General features: G+C 38.0%; 1 protein-coding gene across 2 annotated transcripts in view; it reads right to left on the bottom strand.

Moving 5' to 3' along the window:
- The window catches only part of USP5 (ubiquitin specific peptidase 5), a 30,269-nt gene extending 9,614 nt beyond the window's left edge, over positions 1–20,655 (bottom strand). For both annotated transcript variants that reach the window (XM_081319397.1, XM_081319398.1), the window contains exons 1-13: positions 20,440–20,655; positions 17,041–17,166; positions 16,808–16,871; positions 16,462–16,595; positions 16,099–16,244; positions 15,685–15,869; positions 13,377–13,471; positions 12,861–13,054; positions 11,799–11,870; positions 10,718–10,799; positions 10,468–10,593; positions 9,007–9,160; positions 6,190–6,364 (exon numbers count right to left, since the gene is read on the bottom strand). In XM_081319397.1, the coding sequence (XP_081175523.1) occupies positions 6,190–6,364; positions 9,007–9,160; positions 10,468–10,593; positions 10,718–10,799; positions 11,799–11,870; positions 12,861–13,054; positions 13,377–13,471; positions 15,685–15,869; positions 16,099–16,244; positions 16,462–16,595; positions 16,808–16,871; positions 17,041–17,166; positions 20,440–20,547 (1,661 nt within the window). In that variant the 5' untranslated portion in view covers positions 20,548–20,655. The remainder of the gene's footprint in view (positions 1–6,189; positions 6,365–9,006; positions 9,161–10,467; positions 10,594–10,717; positions 10,800–11,798; positions 11,871–12,860; positions 13,055–13,376; positions 13,472–15,684; positions 15,870–16,098; positions 16,245–16,461; positions 16,596–16,807; positions 16,872–17,040; positions 17,167–20,439) is intronic.
- Positions 20,656–21,130: the final 475 nt, after the last annotated feature.

The following is a 21,130-nucleotide window of genomic DNA, read 5'->3' as shown; positions in this document are numbered from 1 at the left end:
ATGGATATAATTTGTCTCCAAGAAACACATGTTAAGAGACAACATTGTAAGTTGTTAGAACAACCAAAAACTTCACTTTGCATTAGCACTTCAAAAGAAAAGAGGAATAGCTTTATACATTAAAGAAACAATGAACCCTAAACAAATGTATGCGGATGAAGAGGGGAGAATATTAATGGTGGAAATAATGATGGATCAAAAACAGATATTGATGGTAGCAATATATGCACCAAACTATAAACAAGAACAATTTTACCAAAAATTACATTAAAAATATTAGATTTAAACTATCAAAATCTTTGTATAATGGGATTCTTTAACGCAATAACAGATGGAATTTTGGACTATAAAAGCGCTAAACAAAGTAGGAAAAGAGGAAATATATTACCTAAAGCGTTTTTTAAAATGGCAGAAGAACTTTGTGTCCAAGATATACAGAGAGAAAAAAATCCAAAGAAACTACAATATACATTTTACTCAAATAGACATAGATCATGGTCTAGAATTGATATGATATGGACCAGGACTTTTCAACCTTTTCACCCATTGTACCACTTTTAGGATATGGCAACATCCGAGCACCACCAATTGCCTAGCAAGGTGTCAAAAACTTGATGACCCCCCCAAAAAGGAAAAAAGTGATGAAGTACAGGTAGTCCTCGACTTACAACAGTTCACTTAGTGACTGTTCGAAGTTACAATGGCACTGAAAAAAGTGCCCCACCCAAGCCACAGCTGAGCAAGACACCTGCCTGCCTCCCCTGCGGCGCTCTTCCTCCTCTCTGAGGTTTTCATTGTTGTGAGCATTTCTGTTGAGGATTGGCAGCAGGGGTGTGTGTGGGTGTATGTGTGTGTGTTTGGTTTTTATTACCCCCCCATCTGCTAGGTGGTTGCAGCAGGTTTTGGACACCTCACATGACCCTGGGACACTGTGACCATCATAAACATGAATCACTTGCCAAACATCTGAATGTAAATCACAGGACCCTGGAGATGCTGCAACATTCCAGCTGATTGGCGCTTCTGGGCCCAGCAGACATGCTGGGATCAGCGTCAAGCTCCAGCTGGAGTGTGGTGCTGATCCTGGCGCTTTCACTGAGTCCTGACAGCCCTGAAGAACCGCTGATCCTGGCGCTTCTGGTGACCCCTGACAGCCCTGCAGCTCCAGCCATCTCTCGCTCAAGCTTGTGCGGTGCTGCCACTGGTTCAGCTCATTCCCCTTCCCCGCTACCACTTTTCTAGGATGGTCACGTACCACCTGCCAGGTGCCAATGTACCTCAGGCGGTACCCGTACCACTGGTTGAAAAGTCCTGATATAGACATCTTTGGAACTTAATACGATGATACAAGAAATTGAGATAGAAACGAATGTTTGGGCAGATCATAACCCAATAAAGATGACTTGGAGAGGAACTAAGAAAAAATTAAGATGGTCTTTGAATAAATCTATATTGAAAGAAAAAGAATTTATACAACTAGTGACAAAGGAAATGGATATTTTCTTCAAAATAAACAAGAAAGAAGAAACATCGCTTCAAAATGTGTGGGATACAGCTAAAAAGAATAAAGAAAAGAAACAACAATAGTTAAAGTTGAAGGAAGAATTCAGAAAGTTAGAATCAGAATTACAAATAGACCCACAAAAGTAAATACGTAAGAAACAAATAGAGATAATAAAACATAAGTTAAATCTAGCCAAGACGGAAATGATGGCTCAACAGATTAAAAGGGCTAAACAGAACTTCCTTGAAAATGCCAACAAGTCGTGGAGATGGTTAGCTTATAGACTGAAAAAAGAAAGAGAGAAAAAACTAATAAACAACCTGCAAGAACCAAAAGATGAAATACAGTTTCAAAATGATACAATTAAAAAATATCAAAGATTATTATGAGATACTTTACAAAGCACAGGAAATTCCAAAAGAAAAAATACAGCATTATTTTAAAAAAGCAGATTTACCAAAAATTTCACAGAATATTCAAAATATACTAAATGGAAAAATATTAGTGATGGAGATTATAGAGGCTATAAAAAGGCAAAAAAATGATAAGACTCCAGGTCCAGATGGATTACCTGCACAGCTTTATAAATCATTACAAGATGTATTAAGTCCTACTTTGAAAGAACAGTATAATGAAATACTCCTGGAGGCTAAAATACCAAATACATGGACTGAAGCCAACATTACTTTAATACCTAAACAAGACTCTGATCTAACGCAAATAAAAAACTATAGACCAATATCACTATTAAATGTAGATTATAAAATCTTCGCCTCAATAATAGCAGAAAGACTAAAGAAATTTTTGATCGAATTTATACATACAGACCAAAATGGTTTTCTACCTAAAAGACAGATACAAAATAATTTAAGAATGATTCTTATGAAATTCATCCAGGGAAACGGATGGCTTTAATATTCCTTGATGCACAGAAAGCATTTGACAGTGTAAACTGGCAATTTATGTTCCAGCAATTTGCAGAAATGGACTTTGGAAAAAACTTTATAAATGTAATTAAAACAATTTATCATAAACAAACAGCCAAAATAATTGTAAATGGAGATTTTACAGAAAACTTTAACATTAAAAAAGGTACAAGACAGGGATGCCTACGATCTCCATTACTATTTATACTAACACTGGAAGTATTGAATAGAACCATCAAACAAGATATAAAGGACTGGAGATAAAAGGTGAAAAAGATAAACTACAAGTATTTGCAGATGACTTGGTTTTTATATTGGAAGATCCATTGGAAATAAGCACTAAACTTACGAGAAAATAGAAAAATTTGGAGAAGTGGCAGGATTGACAATAAACAGAGAAAAGACTAAAGTGCTAACAAAGAAAACAAATCATCTAACAGAAAAAACAAATCTTCAAATAGTTAAAAAAGTCAAATATTTGGGAATTTATCTAACAGCAAGATGTGTAACAATAAAAGAAGATAACTATGTAAGATTGCTAAAACAAATAAAATTGGATCTGGAAAAGTGGAAAAACTTACAACTTTCAATGCTGGGGAGAATAGCAACAGTGAAAATGAATATTTTACTAAAAATACTCTTTTTATTTCAAATGATTCCTGTAAGGCTAGGAAAAGCCTTTTTTGATGAACTGAATACAACACTGAAATTTATCTGGCAAGGAAAAAATGCTAGAATTAGACTGAAAATGCTACAAGAAGTGAAAGAAAGTGGAGGATTTGGACTGCCGGACTGGAGGTTATACTACCAAGCAACTATTTTAACACAGCTTAAAGAATGGATAATGGGTAGAGAGAAAAGACTATTATATCAAGAGTGGCATGACCTACAAATTGCTTGGCATGCCTTTCTGTGATATGGGAAGAATAAAACACATAGATACTTTCAAAACCACTTTATAAGAAATGCACTTCTTTCAGAATGGGAAAAAATAAAAGAAAAAAATTATATTAAGATACCTGGATGGCTTTCAACAATGGAAACTTTTGCTTACCCAAATTTAATAATTACAACAAAATTGTAACTTATAAAGATATTTTGGACAATGAAGGAAAATTGAAAGACAGACAAGATTTACAAGAAGAAGATATTGATCTATCATGGTGGCCATATCTGCAAATTCAAACGAGATATGAAAAAGATGTTAAAACAATGGGATCTTATAAGGAACAGACAGAATTTGATCAGATACTGTTAAAAACAGATGAAAAGTTGATTAAGAAACTCTATAGATTTCTGTTAAACTTAAAGATGGAGGAAGAACAAGTTTAAGAAACGATGATAATGTGGGCAAAGAACTTTGGATATAATATAGAATTAGAAGACTGGCAAAAGTTATGGGAAAGAAATGTTAAATTAACTAAAGCAGTGGCATATAAAAAAACTTATATAAAATGTTTTACAGATGGCATATGACACCAGTGAGATTAGCAAAAATGTTTAAAAATACTTCAAACAACTGTTGGAAATGCAAACAAAGACCAGATACTTACTATCATATCTGGTGGACATGACCTAAAGCAAAAAGATTTTGGGTAAAAATACATTTATGGTTAAAGAAAATGACTAAAAAACAAATAGACTTTAAGCCAGAATTATAGGAGCAAATTATGAGAAAGATTGTATATATTTAATAATACACGTACTAACTGCAGCAAAAATTGTATTTGCCCAACATTGGAAAAATGAAAATTTACCAACTGAAGAAATATTAATTAAGAAAATTTTAGAGTGTGCAGAAATGTACAGATTGACTTTAAAGATAAAAGAGAAAGAAGACTCAACGTATTTTAGAACATGGGATAATTTTTATCATGAGTTACATGAGTTAGAAAGGAATATGATATGTAACTTTGAATATATATTAATAAGACTACTGAGTGATTAATTAACATATTGTTTATGATAATTTACTATTATCTATTATTTATTGTTAAACACATGAACCCAGACAGTATGCTGTTTGCTAAATATTGAGAAAGTTATTTGGAAAAACCCGAACCCCAACCCTAATCCTAACCCAAATCCCAATCCCAATCCCACCTCATTCCTAACCCTATAAAAACTAATAAAATTTATACAAAATAAGGGGGGGAGGCCAATTCTTATAGGATGGTTGCACACAGCATTCTGTACTTAGAATAGTCTAGGGTCAATATGACTGCTTCATACATTCTGAACCATGGACCAAAAATCCTGTTCTAATTTTTTGTCTAAAGTTTGGTTCTAAACAAGACACATTTTTATATTATTTTGGGTTCACTCATTCAGATTTTAAAATATTCTCTTATTCAAGAAGTCCTGAAAATGCATTGGTCAATAAAATAGTAGACATGGGTTTCATCCCTGATTTCACTAGATACAGCTTAGCCAAAGAAACAGTAAAAATGGAATATAAACTTATATTCAGATTAAGCAGAAACAGTTTGAGCATAACAAATGCCTCCCTGGTAACCAAACTTCATTAATCATTTTAAATAGATTTGCAAACATTTTGTTCATTTTTTTTCAGGCAGGATGCAGATATAAAATTCTGCACTGTGAATGCATATTACAAATATGATTGGTATCCTGTAGAGTTTAAAGGGTGCCCACTACAGAAACCTTATTTTGCTTCTTGTTGAGCTGTGTAACTAGCTTGCCAAATCTAAATATCTGGAGTGTGAATGTATTTTAAGAAAAAGCTTCAAGCCAGGAGTCAAGAACTTAAGCTGTTTCTAAAACTACGCTGAACTGATTTTGTCGAGTTCAATTTTCTGTGGCTATTTAACGACAATATGCAAAAAGTATGCGTCCTCTTGCTTCCACTGTTTGCTATAATTTTATATTCTTTTGACCAACTTTTTTTAATAGATTGTGTGGCTGCATATTCAGCATGGACTACTTCCTTTACTATTTTTGTGGCATTACCGTGAAAATTAAAGGGATGGAATAAGCGAAACATTCTGTGCTGTCATGTTCCAATTGGGACTATCAGAATGATGTGTGTGGGGGGTCCAATGTTAGGTTTTTACCTCTGTTATTGCTATATGCCAGTGGTGGCGAACCAATGGCACACGTGCCAGAGGCGGCACTCAGAGCCCTCTCTGTGGGCACGCGCACCATTGCCCCAGCAATTGCCCCATTGCCTCCCCACACAGCCCCCTCCTCACCAGAAACCCCCCTGGAGAGTCGACCCCAGGTGCGGCCTGTGCGGAGCAGTGCAGTCAAGAACATGGCAGCCAGGCAGCAGGGACAAGACTCCACCTTCACGCCCCGAAGCGCGCAGATGATACTGCTGGATGCGGGTGGAGGGCGTGGCTGTCATGGTGCTACAGGACCGCCCGGGTGATCAGCAGGCCATGGAGGTGGTGGGTGGCCCTGCGAGTGGGCGGGGTGGAGCGGGGCGGAGCAGGGACAGGCGGCAGAGCAGGTAGGCGGGCCAGGAGGTGGAGCGTTTTTTGGGTACTCGGTCTTTAAAAGGTTCGCCACCACTGCTATATGCTTTATATACTAGCTTTTATTCTGTATGGCATGTTTACCAGTTAAGTTATCCACATACCAAGGAGGGTAGCCATGTAAATTGAATAAAACAAATAAGCACACCAATGAATTAAAAGTGACTGGATCAATTCTACCCAACCTGATTTTAGAACTTCCTTTTCTTGTACGCCCATTCGTGCCTCCTAGTGAGCCCATCTCTTGCCTCTTTCCACTCACTTGAGTGCCACAGACTTGGCCTGCAAGGCTGTGCTCCAGAAGTCGTCAACTTGTTCTGGGGATCCATAGGCCTCAAGACAGGAGGTGAAAGGTATCTTGGCACGAACCAATTCAGGCAGTGGCTGCTTTTCTTCTTCGGCCTGTCGCTTCTTTTCTTCATATTCTAGCAACTCATCTGCAAAGGAAAGCAAGGTCTACTCCTTCAGAAATCATTTGCAGAAAGAATGTGGATTGCCGGCGGACAATACCCAGGGGGAGGGCCTTCTCTGTGGGTGCGCCGGCCCTTTGGAACCAGCTACCTGTAGAATTTAGGACTGCCCCTGACCTCCGCTCATTCCGCCGGGACCTGAAGACCTGGCTCTTCGAGCTTTCTGGCCTGGACTGAGAATATTAACTGGGGTTTTAATTGTATCTTAATTGTTATTGGGGTTTTTAGTTTCAAGGTTAGTTTAATTATTTTAATTGTTTTTAATCTATGTAATTTGTTGTACTGTTTTAAAAAACCTTGTGAACCGCCCTGAGTCCTACGGGAGAAGGGCAGTATATAAGTTTAATAAAATAAATAAATAAAATAAATATTCAATATCAAGCAGCCACGTGCTGGGCTGTACATCATGAAAAGGAGTACGGCAAGCGGAAAAGTTCACTGCTGACAAATGCTGCTTATGTGTCAGCTGCCCTTCCTGTGGAATTGACAAGGCCTCTATGTGCAAGGACATGTTAACAATGCTGCGGGAAGCTAGAGTTCAAATAAACTCTTGAAATGAGTTATGTGGTGGGGAGTCTTCCAGGAGAAGCATGAACTGTCTGCACACGAACCAAGATAATGACTGTGGCAAAGATGGAAGAGCTGAGTATACCAGCTCTACGGAGCCTCTCTAGATAAGGAGAGGATGGGAAATTATCCATAGGTGTTCCAAATGGCTGCTCTTTGTGAAGAGACAGGACACCAGTCTCTCGCGGGTTTGAGCAACAGGAGATGAAGGGAACATCCATCACGCTCACAAGTGCAATGGGGCCTTTGAAAGGGCGCTGGATTAGCTGACCTCATTTCCCAATCACTTTCAGAAATTGTCTATTTACTACTTAAGGCTATTCGAGATCTTCAAAATGACAAGCCTGGCAAAGCCACCTGGTGAATTTACTTTCACATTTGAAGAAAAGAAAAATTAACTACAAGCTTAAGAATGTAAAGAAGTGGAAATAAATGGCAAAAAAAAACCCTGACCCAAGAAAGTTATAAACAAATTAAGGGTTCAGATGAATTTGGAGTATTGAGACTTTTATCACAGGTTTTGGAATAATTATATAAATAAACAATCATCTGTTGTCACAGAGAGACTATGCCCAAAAGATATTAATAAACATGATGGATGTGAAACAAATTTTGCCTGATGTGAAAATATCAGGACTAAAAATACTGGATAATAAAAATAGAGTGGATTATAAGACAGAGAATGTAGCTAAAGTGTAAACATACGGTAAATGACAAACCAAAAGAAAGACTTGGAATACGTTGAAGCTTTGAAAATTAAAGCAGAAAGATAAACCAAAACCATGACCTGGATAATTACTTTTTATTGGATTTCCAAAATAAGTTTGTTAAAGCCCTGAAGAAGAAAAAACTCTTCCAATCCCAAAGAGAGATCAAATCCTTCAAGAGTGTTTACTACTACTACTATTTAATTATATTTATACACTGCCTATCTCTCTGATAAGGTGACTCTTTATAACCTTATAGACCATAAAAAGGTAAATAGAAAAGCAGTTAAAATTTTAAACTATGCAAATTAAAAAATTTTAAACTGCAAAAAACCAGGAACCAAGAGATGAAGCGATGACGTATAGAAGCAAAAGGAAGAAATATAAAGTTAGTTTGATAAAGATTAAAATGAGACACATATTTATAAAGCTTTGGTAACCCTTTACAGAATTTTACTGACACTATGATTGAAAAGTTGATGATTTATGGATTTGCATGTAGATAAGGGATCTATTACAGGGAAGAAGAGATACAGTATTTGTAACTTTATGCGGTTGAAACATTATTAAGTATGTTTATGCTTGTTGTGATGAGGATCTGAAGTCATTTATGTAAATATTCCTTTGCTTTTTCTTTATCTTTGTTCTTCTTTTTCATTTCTTGCACTTTTTATTTGTTCTTTCCATCTCTCTCTTGGAATTTAGTTTTATTTGTTTATATTATTGTAATTAAAATTTTCAATTAAAAATATTATAAAGTAAAGGGATATGCTACCTAATCAGAAGGTGTAATTATGGGAGAACCGTCTAGGTCAGAGGTCCCCAACCGCCGGTCTGTGGACCAGTACCAAGCCGTGGCATGCCAGCAACTGGGCTGCACAAAGAAAGCCCCAACCGCGGGATGCAGTCAACACACAAAACCACGCCCCTTGTCCGCGGAAAAACCTCTTTCCACGTAACCGGTCCCTGGTGCCCCAAAGGTTGGCGACCTCTGGTCTAGTTCACATATTGCACTAAAGCATGGCTGGTTAACTATCATTTATTGATTAAATCGCAATCGTTGGGTTCCCATAACAAGTTATAAAGAAATAGACCACGTTATAAATTAATCTAATATTTTAATCTACCAATAAAAGCAATTCCAGCGTTAGTATAGATCAAGACAAAAGAAGTGGCTGCTATGGTTGTCAGCCATATTTTACGGTGTATGGAAAAGAGGATTAATACATGTAGACATGCATTTCTACAAGGTCTCAACACTTCACAAAACAAAATAATTTTTAAAAAATGGTTTATAAAGGGCAGTTCACAAATGATTTATAAAGGTGCTCCCACCTTTGTTCAGGGCTGCTTCCATAGGTACTGGCAGCTGCATAATGTAATCCACACGCTGGGTGTATTTCACTTTCTCTGTGGCCAAGCATTTGAGTTTCTCTTCCACCAAGAAGCGAAAGACCTCATTTGGGTTTTCAGAACTACGGCAATTCCTCTGGGGAAGAAAAATATTTAGCAAGAAGTGAATAACAGGAGGAGAAGCAAAAAACATAATAATCCACACACATATGATGCAGGAGGCTAAAATATACTGTATAAACGAGGCTGTTTCAAAATCAAAAATACCTTCCATCTTTCGTTTATTTTGGTTATATTCCACTTCCCCAGGGGTTTAAGTGATATACAATGTCCTCCCTCCTCTAATTTCATACTAAGTCCTATCACTATCTATCACTAACCTACATTAAAAAAATGGCTCATTAAAAAAAATTAAGTGATTTCTATAACCTATTGGCACAAACAACAAAAAAACGTATCTCAACAAAGGAAAAAAATGACAAAGACAAACTTCAACACTGTCCATGAAACAGAACAAAAATAGATAATCTTTTTTGGCTATTGGTTTGAGACTTAATACAGGTTAACAGGCCACATTTGGGGCACTTGATGATGTAGCTGAAAAATTCCAAATGAATGGTTTTACATAAGGTAACCTGAAAACTTAAGAGTCTAACAGCATTAACTAGAATACACCAGTACTGTTTGTATGGTTACACATTTTGAGCATTTACCTGGTGATTTTCCTGAACAAAATACAATGCACGGGAAACATACATGGATAGCAACATGCTTATGAATTCTAATTTTTTTGCAGCATTTTCTCTTAATCTACTCTCAACTAGCTTCAACCAATAGCAGGAGGCAACTCTTGTACTGGCTAAGGTCCTTTCGAAGTTGCCAGTACTTGGAGATTTTTTAAAAACAGTACAAACATAGGAATACTTGAAGGATCATGAACAAAGTGAAACATGTGACACAGCTACTCAAACCTTGGAAAATATCTAAGCTTGATATGGATCCAACATTTCTCCACTGCTGCACATCTCAAGGGAAAAGCAATAAAATGCAAGCTGCTGTGTAAGGTAGCCTGGCTGTGACCATCAAGCTTTTCACTAAGGAGCCCTACTAATCTACACACTGTCTTGTCCTAAGAACCCCATCATTCTAGTCACAACATACAGTTTAGGGATGAATTCTAAAATAAAATACATTGTGGAATGACTGTGCTTTTTTGGGATACTTCACCAGTCAAAATTATTTTTTCCTGAACCCGAGGGGATGCTATATAAGGCTTTTCTATAGATAAACAAGCTGGTAACAGCTTTCGTGTCAGTTATGTGTTATAGCATTTGTCCTGTGTACATTTCTTCAGGCTTCCAAGTCATCAGGACAAGTACTGTCCTATTCCCATTCTGAAGACAAAACCCAGCAATGAAACCCCTCGACCCTAAAAGTTGCTACCTCCACCATGTTAATGAAGTGCAGGAAGAATTCTTGAGCATCTTGCTGCCGATTAGTAGAAAATTCCAGATGACCTTTGCCAACAAGAGATTTGAACATACGCGGGGCGATGCCATCTTGTATACCCTGCAAAGAAAGACAAAAGAGTTGAAACGAGTATGCAAAATGAAATTTCCCCTTCCCTGGGTAAGTGTTAGCTACAGTTAACACCACTTTCTATCCTCAAGGACAATTAACCTCCCAGCCTTACCTTCTGGTCCAACTGTTGTTCTCCGCTTGAAAGAGCAGGTTTGGAGTATTCCCCAGAGAGAAGCCCATAGCCAAGCTTAGCTCTGGAAAAGCAGGTAAATGTAAATTAGTCCTGAGAAGGGATGGGACTAAGAATACTGCAATCTATTGAAAAGTTGCAGGGGGCTCCCCAGTTCATCTGAACAAACATCTAAATGAAAGATTTTCTATGCCTCAAACAATTTCCAAAGAATCTCAAGCAATATGGTCATCAGTACAATTTGAAAATAATTTTAAAAAGTTCCCCACCTTTCTATTCCACAAAATTTGTTAGTTTTCCCTCTAAGGAACGACACGCCGATTGCCTCCTTTTTCTTTTCATTTTTTTTAAACAATATTTCATTTTGAGTTATAATGTACAAAGTATTTTTATTTTCAGCATAATCAGCTTGCCTCTACACGAACTGCTGGATTCGGATTGTTGTACAATTTGAATAGTTTAACACTAAATAATGGCACTATGCTAAATCGTGCCTTCTTTTACTTAGGGTTTGTTGAATAAACCCCAATGGCTAGTTCATAAGGAAGACTACCATTTACAAATCATAATGAATTTTTTTATATAACATATTAATGCAAAACAAAAAAAAACATGATTGTTTATGGTTCACCTATGTATATGTGGTTCACCTATTGAGTTGGGATGGTAAGAAACTGGTTGGTTCTGGTTTCTCAAATTCATTTTGAACTAGAAATATACCACAATCCTCTTTTCTAAATCTTACACTGCAGTTCACAAAAGAACTTTCAAAGGAACATCTGCCCACCAAAATTATATTGAGAAAATATAATTTGCAAAAATGGGTGTATTACATAAAAACCTGTAATAAACCCATTTTTGCAAATAATATGTAATGCATAAGAAAATGAGTCTTTCTGTGAGCTTTTTAAAAAAATTCAAATTGACAGAGAAACAACATGGACTGGAAAAAATGAGAACTGAGCAAAATCCAACTGACAGATGTGTCCTTCTATAGTCCCATCTGTTAGAGAACATCATTAATATTGAAATGGCAGTTCAACCCCTTTAGGACATTACTTACACCTGGGTGCTGAAGTCTTGTGTAGGATCTGTAGGAGCACTTTGGAATATTTTCTCTAGTTTGTCTACATACCTATGAAGAAACCAAAAAAATTGGCAACCAAGTGTGCACAGTTGGAAAGGTCAGAATTCAAAGTCTGGGATCCAAATAACATCAGTTGCAGTTTACAGAAACAGATATTGAGGACCCAGAAGAGCATAACAAAATTTCTCCCTTGGCTTGTCTTCCATGTTAATGAAGGCTGCCTTCATTTTTTCTGTATTTATGCACCAAATCAAGGAATCACTTCATTAACCATTTTTCTTTGGTTTTGACATGCCTATCTTTCTTGGTTAAATATACTATATGTCAAGGTTCTGGCTGAAGAACCCAATGAAGTAAGCGCACTGGAGACATTGCGATCTCTAAGGCAAACTTTATTGGGCATAGCATACCGGCACCAAAGAATGGGAAACCAGCTCTGACAATATGACGGGAAAAAGATAATTAAAAGAGTAAAACTTTCCCTCCCCTCTCTGAGAGTTCAGGTCACATTGTCCAATAAGTCTTCAAGTACTTGTGATGAGAAGAAATCCTCCATTCGCCACAACATTAGTCCAGTGACTTCGGTTCTCATAGTGATAGAAGCCAGTTGTGCATTCCAAACTGTCCCCTCCCCCCCTCTCAACTGTAGGCAAGCTAAAAGCAGCATGGCAGTCCTAATGCAATAAGTCTTCACAGCTTAACACTATACTTTATGCATGCACATAGAGCAATGTGGATCACAATAAAAGCACCATAATAGAGTTTTAAGCTCCTTGTAAATACTATTTTAAAAACCAAGAGAGACAGGCCTCAAGTTGGCTGCAAAAAATATCTTCAAATGTGCACTTAATTACTATTATACAATTCTCCTTAAATTGGGAATATCTGATTTTGGCAAACAAATGGTTTATCTTGACTTTCTGAGGCACGGAAGACACTCCTTGTTACCAATTGCTACGTACAAGTGGCTTCTATTTAGACTGCTAGAAAGAAACTGTCTATTTTCTCTGCAGCTAAGAACAATAGAGACCTACTTACTTTCGTTGGAAGTCTGGTATGCTGAACAACACCTGCACTACCGAATTGAGATAGCAACTGTTTCCAAGGTTACGGATACCCGTATAGCCAGGGCCATACAGTGGTTTCAGCTGCACCCCAGACTCCTGAATTAACTCCCACTCTCCAATCCGCTGGTTCATATCAATCTCCAGTTCTGTCATTGTCTTGTCTGTCTGCGTAGAGAAGAGATTTATAGAAAACAATCCGAAACTGTGGCTAAAACTTTGAAATAATTTCTTAGAAGAAAGATTCAAAAAGGGCAATAAAAACGATTATGAATCTAAATGCTCTCTACATCATGTCCTACTTGGAAATTCACTTTGCTAAATGAAGAATCTGGAATATAAGATACAGAAGGAAATGGTTAATAGAAGCTCATGAAATCACCTCCAATGATAATATCACTTGTAGATAACACATTCCAGTTCCATAAGTTACCATGAGGTTCTTTCAGCATCCACCACAGCTAGCATTCATTCTATTATCTCTTCTCACCTTTTGCATTTTAAGCATATCAATCCCAAAATGAGCCAGGTGCTCAGCTATATTGGGGTCTAGAACCATGTCATCTTCATCGTAAGAGTAGACATCTACAGACGAAGGAAACAACGGCAGAAATCAATCAACCTTTCACAATCAGTGTTTCAGACCCTTTGCATCAGTAGCAATTCCATTTTTCCTAAATTCCCCATCATTTACCCTAGAACCTAAATGGCACTTGACAGAAGTGCCAAGAATCTATTCCTGCAGCCCTCCCACATTTAACCTTAGGGAATAGTTTTTGTTGTTCGAATATAAATGTTAATTGATAAAAGTAAAGTGGAAGTATCTTCAGTTTAAACAAGTTTTGATGTTTACATACATGCTGACAAATTTAACTACTTCATCCTGTCTACCATTATAAGTTTTAACATAGTTTACAAAAAAAAGTAAGTTGACAATAGTTTTTTTTTTAATTACATTTATATCCCGCCCTTCTCCGAAGACTCAGGGCGGCTTACAAGCTTAGCAGTTATTTATAAACAGTTGTTAAAAATATATAAAATTAGACGTTCCAAAATTTAGGGAGGTATGGGGAAAAAACTGGATTGTCTGGTACACAAATACCAAATATAGAGTATTATCTGGGTGTCTAGATTTCCAATAGCTATAGATTTAAAATTACAAATAATGCAAAAATATTATGTTAATTTTTGATACTTTTTTAAGGAAGACACCAGTGGGTTTAGTTAATTGCTGGTATTGACCCCACTCAAAATATGCTGTTTATATAGTAAGATATTATACCAATTTTCTCAAGTATAATATAAAGTTCTTCCATTGAAATTAATTCAATTATTGTATTCAAATGTTACGTTCATTTAATCATATGATGTTTGACTTGTCGGCTTCCAAGTCATACTGCACACCCCAGTCTATAACTAAGGCCCAGTTCAGAATTATATATTGTAAGGTTTTCAAATTTAGTCAGGTCTCTTCAATATTCCTCCTGATTTTTGCAATTATTTTAATACTACACTACGCATTTCAAGATAATGAAACGAAGTGGGTAAACTTGACTATTGTAAAGTAAGAGCTTCAAATGTCCTTGACTTGACATTTTAACTCCTGATGTTTTTTTCTTAATGTATTTTTCTTGATGTTTTTTTAGTGCTGATAGTTCTAGTGCCAATAAAAATAGAGAAGGGGAAAGAAGGCAATATTTTCTTGACCCCGTTCAGAATGAAAACTGTTGTAATAAAAATCCATTTACTATTATGCTGGCTTTAGATCTTTATAAATATGCTGTATTGAAGTAAAAACCTTAGACCCATATTTGTGTTTTTCAAACTGCAAGCAGGAGAGGCTACTGCAAACTGTGAAAAGGCTTTTTTGCATCAAGGAAAAAATGATGTTTCTTTTAAATTGTCTAAAATTTATCTTATTTATAACATTCAGAAGGTGTCTGATTATCTCTCATGTACAATGTCTGAAGATCTCACCACTCTTTCTACTGTTGAAAGTCTTGATCTGAAGATATTTAAAAAACAACCACATATATTAGATTACATGCTCAATTTTCTTTTTCTTTTTAAATGAACTGACTTAACTGTTAGTAACAGCATTCATACTGAAAGTTAGGTTTGTATGGTATATATATTAGATTATAGATCACATTACTAGATACACACATATATACACACACAAACATATACACGTACATATATACATCTAAATACATCATTATAGATATTTGGGAGCACACCACGTATTACATGCATTTTATAAATGTGCTTTTACTAGCATCTTCAGAAGTGGGTCACATACATATATACATCTAAATACAGAATTATAGATATTTGGGAGTACACCACGTATTACATGCATTTTATACATGTGCTTTTCACTAGCAACTTCAGAAGTGGGTCAGCTAACTAGCAAAATTCATTTCTCACTTTCCTGTTTCCAAGAACCCAGGTCTGTCATATTTAGCAAAGCAGCTCCCCTAACAAGTCTACCACTCCCAAGAAATTTGACTATGTAGGTTTACTGATCCGCCCTGACAAGCAAACAGGAGATTGAAATTGGAGGGAGGGTGAGGAATATGAATTGGATAATAAAAGACTGAACTTGAGCCTACGTAGCCACGTTATATTATTCTACCTCCCCCTTCCAGATCCCCATGATCACATTGCAGCTGAACAGAAAGGAATGAATCCCTCAGTGGCCACAGAGTATAAGATGGGCAAAGAAATTCAGCGATTCTCTGGTTGGGAACCTGAAACTACTCAACAGCTGCGTCTGCAAGTAGGTTCTGTCTTACCAGCTCCATCAGGAGTGATGGTTCCCAACTTTACAGCCAAGGGGTAACCAGTTTCTCTGTAATGTTCTACAGCATGGTTGTTTCCTCCGCTGCCATCAAAGTAACGCCGTCCACACAGGATGGAGCCGTCTGTCATGTTGAGCCACAGGTTCTCCCGCATGTCACACTTGCTGCATTTCCAGCCGCTGTCAAAACATGTAATTAGGCAGCATAAACCTCTTTTCTCAATCCTGCACTGAACAACTCTCAGGCCCAACTTCATTTCATTAAACTTCCCAGCTTTCATGCTACATCCTCGGTTGAGTGACCATAAGAGTAGCTTACACGCTTCCATTAAAATCTGGAAGGAAAGTGTAGGAGCTCCATGCATGGAAAAGAATTTTTTTTTTTTGCTAAGGAACACCATCAACTCACCAAGGAGGGATACGCACAGCATTCTGGAGCTGCTGAAGTGAAAAGGCATGCCTGGACACACGCCGAACCTCCCCATCCCAAGCCTGTACCTCCTGTTTACGGGAAGCAGAATCTGCTGTCAGAATAGCTTCAATTGCACTAGAAATCTGGAATGCCAAAAGAGAAAAGGAAAGTCAGACATCCAAGCCCCTTCCAAAATATCTATTATCAACAGAGACCTGATGTCTTACATACCACTTTAACTAAGAAAATTCCCCATACATCCAAGCCTGATCCATCACCTCAACTTTATCCCTAATGCAAAGCCAATCAGACCATGTGGTTTCCCCCCCCCCCTTCTCCTGGATGAATCACAGTGCTTACCCTGTCCTTCACCATATCTGGCAGACCATCTAGTCCATCCTGAGGGATATCCAAATGCTCTGGTAAAATAACTATTTTGACATGTTCGTCATATTCATATTTCTCCTCTGGGAGGTCAAATCCACCTTCTACACCTATCAAAACAGATATGCAACAGTAGCAGTGCTCTGAGTGCCGTGATGTCTTAATGAAGGAAGGTGCCAAATAATGCAAGCTCTCAGCAAGCTTACAAACAAAGCGTAAGAAGGAACATGAATTTAAATCTTAAAATTAAAATCTATCTATGTTCAAGGTTTTCTCCCACAGTATAATAGAAGAGCAGGTTTAGTTTTTTTTTTTTTTTTACCAATAGCTAGACGGGTTGGTTTCTTCCGGGGAGGATCGCCAGCACTGGAATTATTTTCTTCTTTCTAGAGAAGAACCAGAAGAGAATTAATCAGCAAGCCAGCCATTCCAAATGTCCAGACTCTCGGGCATCAAGAAAGCACACAGCAGCATAAGTTTGGACTCTCTTTCTTTCTCTGCTCTAAAATTTAAACAAACAAGTTCTGCACAAGGCAAGTGAGTTGCCGTTCTTACCAATCTGCGTATTTTCTTAAGATGTAAATAGACCCGCTGGCCTGTTTTTTCATAATGTTTGGCCACATACTGTTTTCCAAAGCCCAGGAATGTGTTCATACAGATATATATTCCTCCATCTGACTCCTGCAGAATAAAGAAAGACATGACTTTAATAGGAAGGGAGTTCAACCACTCCCAGGATACCAAATTTTTAAGGCTGCGTATAAAAATGTTGTGGCCGAAATAAATTATTCAAATACATAATTTCATAAAGGCAATTTATGAAAACCCCTCTTTATAAATACTTTTCTGAATTCTGCTGGCCACTAAAATTCCCCTCTGAGAATCTTGTATTAGTGAGACCTCTTCCTTCCAAGAGCTTAGTAGGTTAAGATAAAAAAACAACAACAACCAAATACACAAATATACATTTGCGGTCATGAGGTCTAGAAACTTGCACTTAAATTTTCCCTAGTTGTTTTTGGCTACGACCATATTTGGATGCTCAGGATAGTAGGAAGAATTCCTTGGTGCTGCCATCCATCATTGACCAAACCTGTTCTCAGCAATGGGGATGAAGCAGTTTGTTGCGATGATTCCTAGTGGTCCCTTATCAATAGGACACAATAAAATTTCATATGAAGGTAGATTCATTGAAAATTACCAACCATTTATTAACCTCTTTATCTGGTTCCCAGATTATAATTTTGCATCAATGCTACTGCAGTCACACCAGATAAACTGCTCTTAGAGTTGTGTTCCAAGAACTAAATGACTACAGTAATTCAGTTCACATATCTTGTTTGGCTACTTTAGACACCCATGACATTTTTCATACAACAGTAGTGCCTATTTTAGCAGAAGAAAGCCTCAAGCACAATATTCACATTTCTGCATTATTATTATTATTATTTAATCCCATTTATATCCCGCCCTTCTCCGAAGACTCAGGGCGGCTTACAATTTAAAGCACAAATCAATGTGCTTTAGCAATAGCCTTCATTCTATGTATATGCCTGCTTATTAGGGCTTTCGCCCCCCCCCAGCAGCATTATTACAAAGTCAGCTTATTGCCCCCAACAATCTGGGTCCTCATTTTACCTACCTCGGAAGGATGGAAGGCTGAGTCAACCTTGAGCCTGGTGGGATGCGAACCTGCACTAATTGCAGGCAGCTGGTGTTACTTAAGGAGGCATTAGCCCACTGCTCCACCAAGGCTCCTATGAAAATATGGGGAAACTATAGTCTTTCAAACACTGCTGAACTGCAACTTCCAGAATATATCCCTACTGGCTATACTAGTGTGGTTGTTTTAGTATCTGAAGGGCACAAGCCCCCTACTCCAATGTAGAGAAAACACCTGAACCTGAACACAAAATATCTGACATACAGTATTTCAAGTTGGTTTGTGTAAAACATGCAGAACATGTGGATTATTTCTTCCACCTCAACCAAATAAAGTTTATATGGCTACTGACTTTTATTGGAAGTTGGTGCAGTCTGCAGAGCAACACTATGACTGTTCAAGAGTTAACAGCAGGGAAAAGGAAAACAATTCTGAACAGAATGGTTCAGAAAATTCTGAAACCTTTACTGTTTTTTCCTCCTCAGCAATTAGACACCTTCCAAACTAGACACTGATCTTCAATCATTGACCTTATGAAATCCATATGGAACTCAAAGGCATTTTAAAAAAAATAAGTAGTATGAGTCACTGTTATACATTTTTATTAAAACACACATGGGAGGGGGGGAATAGAATGACAAGACAATAAGTGAGCCTGATAGAGAACAAGGAATATATCCACAGGCATCATGCTATCTATGACTGTGCTAAGCAGAGCTACAATACACAATGACATCAGTTAAAAATATAATTGTTTCTATAAAAGCACAGAACTAGTCCCTCAAAAGAGGTGATTAACTGTTGAATATGATTATATGATAGTTATACTAGAAGACTCCAAATTATAAGCAGCATCCTATCCTTTGTAAGAAATTACATTGAATAATTCTTTCATACACAATTATTCCAAATAATTCTTAAATGTTAACCAATATTCATTAAAGGTTTGAAGGTTGCAGATAAAGGGAGCACTTCTATTGCAAGGATGTCTAAACATACTCTTGAAGTAAAATATTCTTCTTTTCCTAACTAGCAACTCATTAGCATTGTTGCTTATATATCATTAAGAGGAATTTTATGGATGTTCCCAAAATGCAGCCTTTCTCTCTGACATGATGAGTCCACAAGAAAGAAATGATCAGCCCGCTTCAAAAGAAAACGTAAAAGGAAGTGAACAATGATATGCTTGAAAATTAATATTTGGAAAGAAAATTCAACACATCCTGATAGCAGGGGTCTAATTTATACGGAAGTCTACTCTCCCCCCCCCCGCTCCAACGAAACAGGATGCTTTTGCACTCTTCATATACAGAAGAAAAAGGCAAACTGTCTTCAGAGATGACAGAGGATTTAGGAGAAAGACAAAGTAGCAACAAACGGATCAGTAAATCAGGCAAACATTTATGGAGCTTTCTGTGAACCTCCATTAAAACTCGCATGTAGCCTAACCAGGCTTGCTTGATTCACTCCCGGGGGGGGGGGGAAAGGCGTGGCTGCCCAGGTTTCTCTCCCAGCCAGGGGACCCCAGCTATAGGCGTTAGCATCACCCATAACAATGGGAAAAAATTCCCACATAAACGTTAGAAGGAATTGGACGAGGAACTCATTACCCCGTCCGAAATTAGAGACAAGAGCAATCGGGTGATGAAGAGGTACTATGATACAGCCCATGTGTCTGATTCAAAACCAAAAGGGCTGACACCGCTCCTTCCACCAAAGGGCTGTGGGATCAGCAGTTCCTGAGAGCAAGATCTGGCACTACAACTAATGGGAAAGGGACTTCGTTTCCCATCATCCTCCGCGAGAATGCCTAGATAGTTCCAGAGACTTCAGTAGTGCGGCGGGGCACAATCTTTCAGACTTAGTGGCAACCAAGCCTTAAGATTACAGTGCCAAGCGTGCCACGTGCCACACGAAGCTCTTATCTTATTCTAATTAATGATAATTACTTATCACGGGATAGTACAGCTCAGTATCCAACAAACCCCACAGTCCAATGAATAAGATGACCGTGACAGCAACGCCCCACCTCTGAGATACGATCCCGAGAAACTACAATCCCCAGAAAGCCAAGTATTTTCCGAAAGAACGATTTGGCCGCTGAAGCTCTTGGGGTTTGTAGTATTCGCTTGGTTCCTTATGGGGAATTTGAAGTGGATGCCGTCCGCTGGAAAAATACAAGTCCCGTGAGGCCTTGCGCGGGTCATATTACCTTCCCCGCCCGGTATGTCGGAGACCGTGAAGACAACAGAATCCCCACCAGATCGCGTTTTTTTCACATGAGAGCTTACCGGAGTGTCGAAAGAGAAGGCGCACTCATCCTTATGGACGCGGTCCCCGGCCTTGGGCACCCGGATAGACGGTAGCACAGAAAGTAGCGCCTCACTCAGCTCCGCCATGACAGCTGCTTTCTCCAACACCGCCCACAGGGAACACCTACCAATCAGAAGACAACATACGCTAAGCTTCTCCAGCCAATGGGGGCACAAAAGGAAATGGGCGTGTACTCTGTAAACCCTCCGGGCTGCAAGATATTTTTGTTTGATTTGTCCTTCCAATGCCTATTTTTAAAGGACACCCATTGTAACCAATCAGGATTGCAGGTCAACGCTCTACAAATGGAAACGTTGGTTATGTTCTTAGCTCCGCCCCGATGTTATTAGTTCAAAATGAAAAGCTGGGAGATGGCTATTTGTATTTGTCTAAACTAGCCAATAAGATAGCGTCGGTGGGTTGAGCCTTCCAATAGATTGACAGCATTCTAGTCCAATAAAAAAAACTGGTAGAAGAGTTAAAATTACTTTCCAGCCAATTGCAAGACGACAGGGAGGCTGAAGGGTACAAAAGGGGATGTCACGTTTTCAAAAGAGCATGAAAAAAGAGCCGTCAAAGCGATTGGCAGCCATTCGGTCCAATCAGAGTTGTCGCAGAGCGGCTGGTGGAGGAAGGCGGGAGATTCGAATACTCTGGTCGGCCCAAGCG

This window comes from Vipera berus (assembly GCF_964194415.1).
Source record: "Vipera berus genome assembly, chromosome: 2".
Classification (NCBI taxonomy): domain Eukaryota; kingdom Metazoa; phylum Chordata; class Lepidosauria; order Squamata; family Viperidae; genus Vipera; species Vipera berus.
This window is presented reverse-complemented; position numbering and strand designations above follow the sequence as displayed.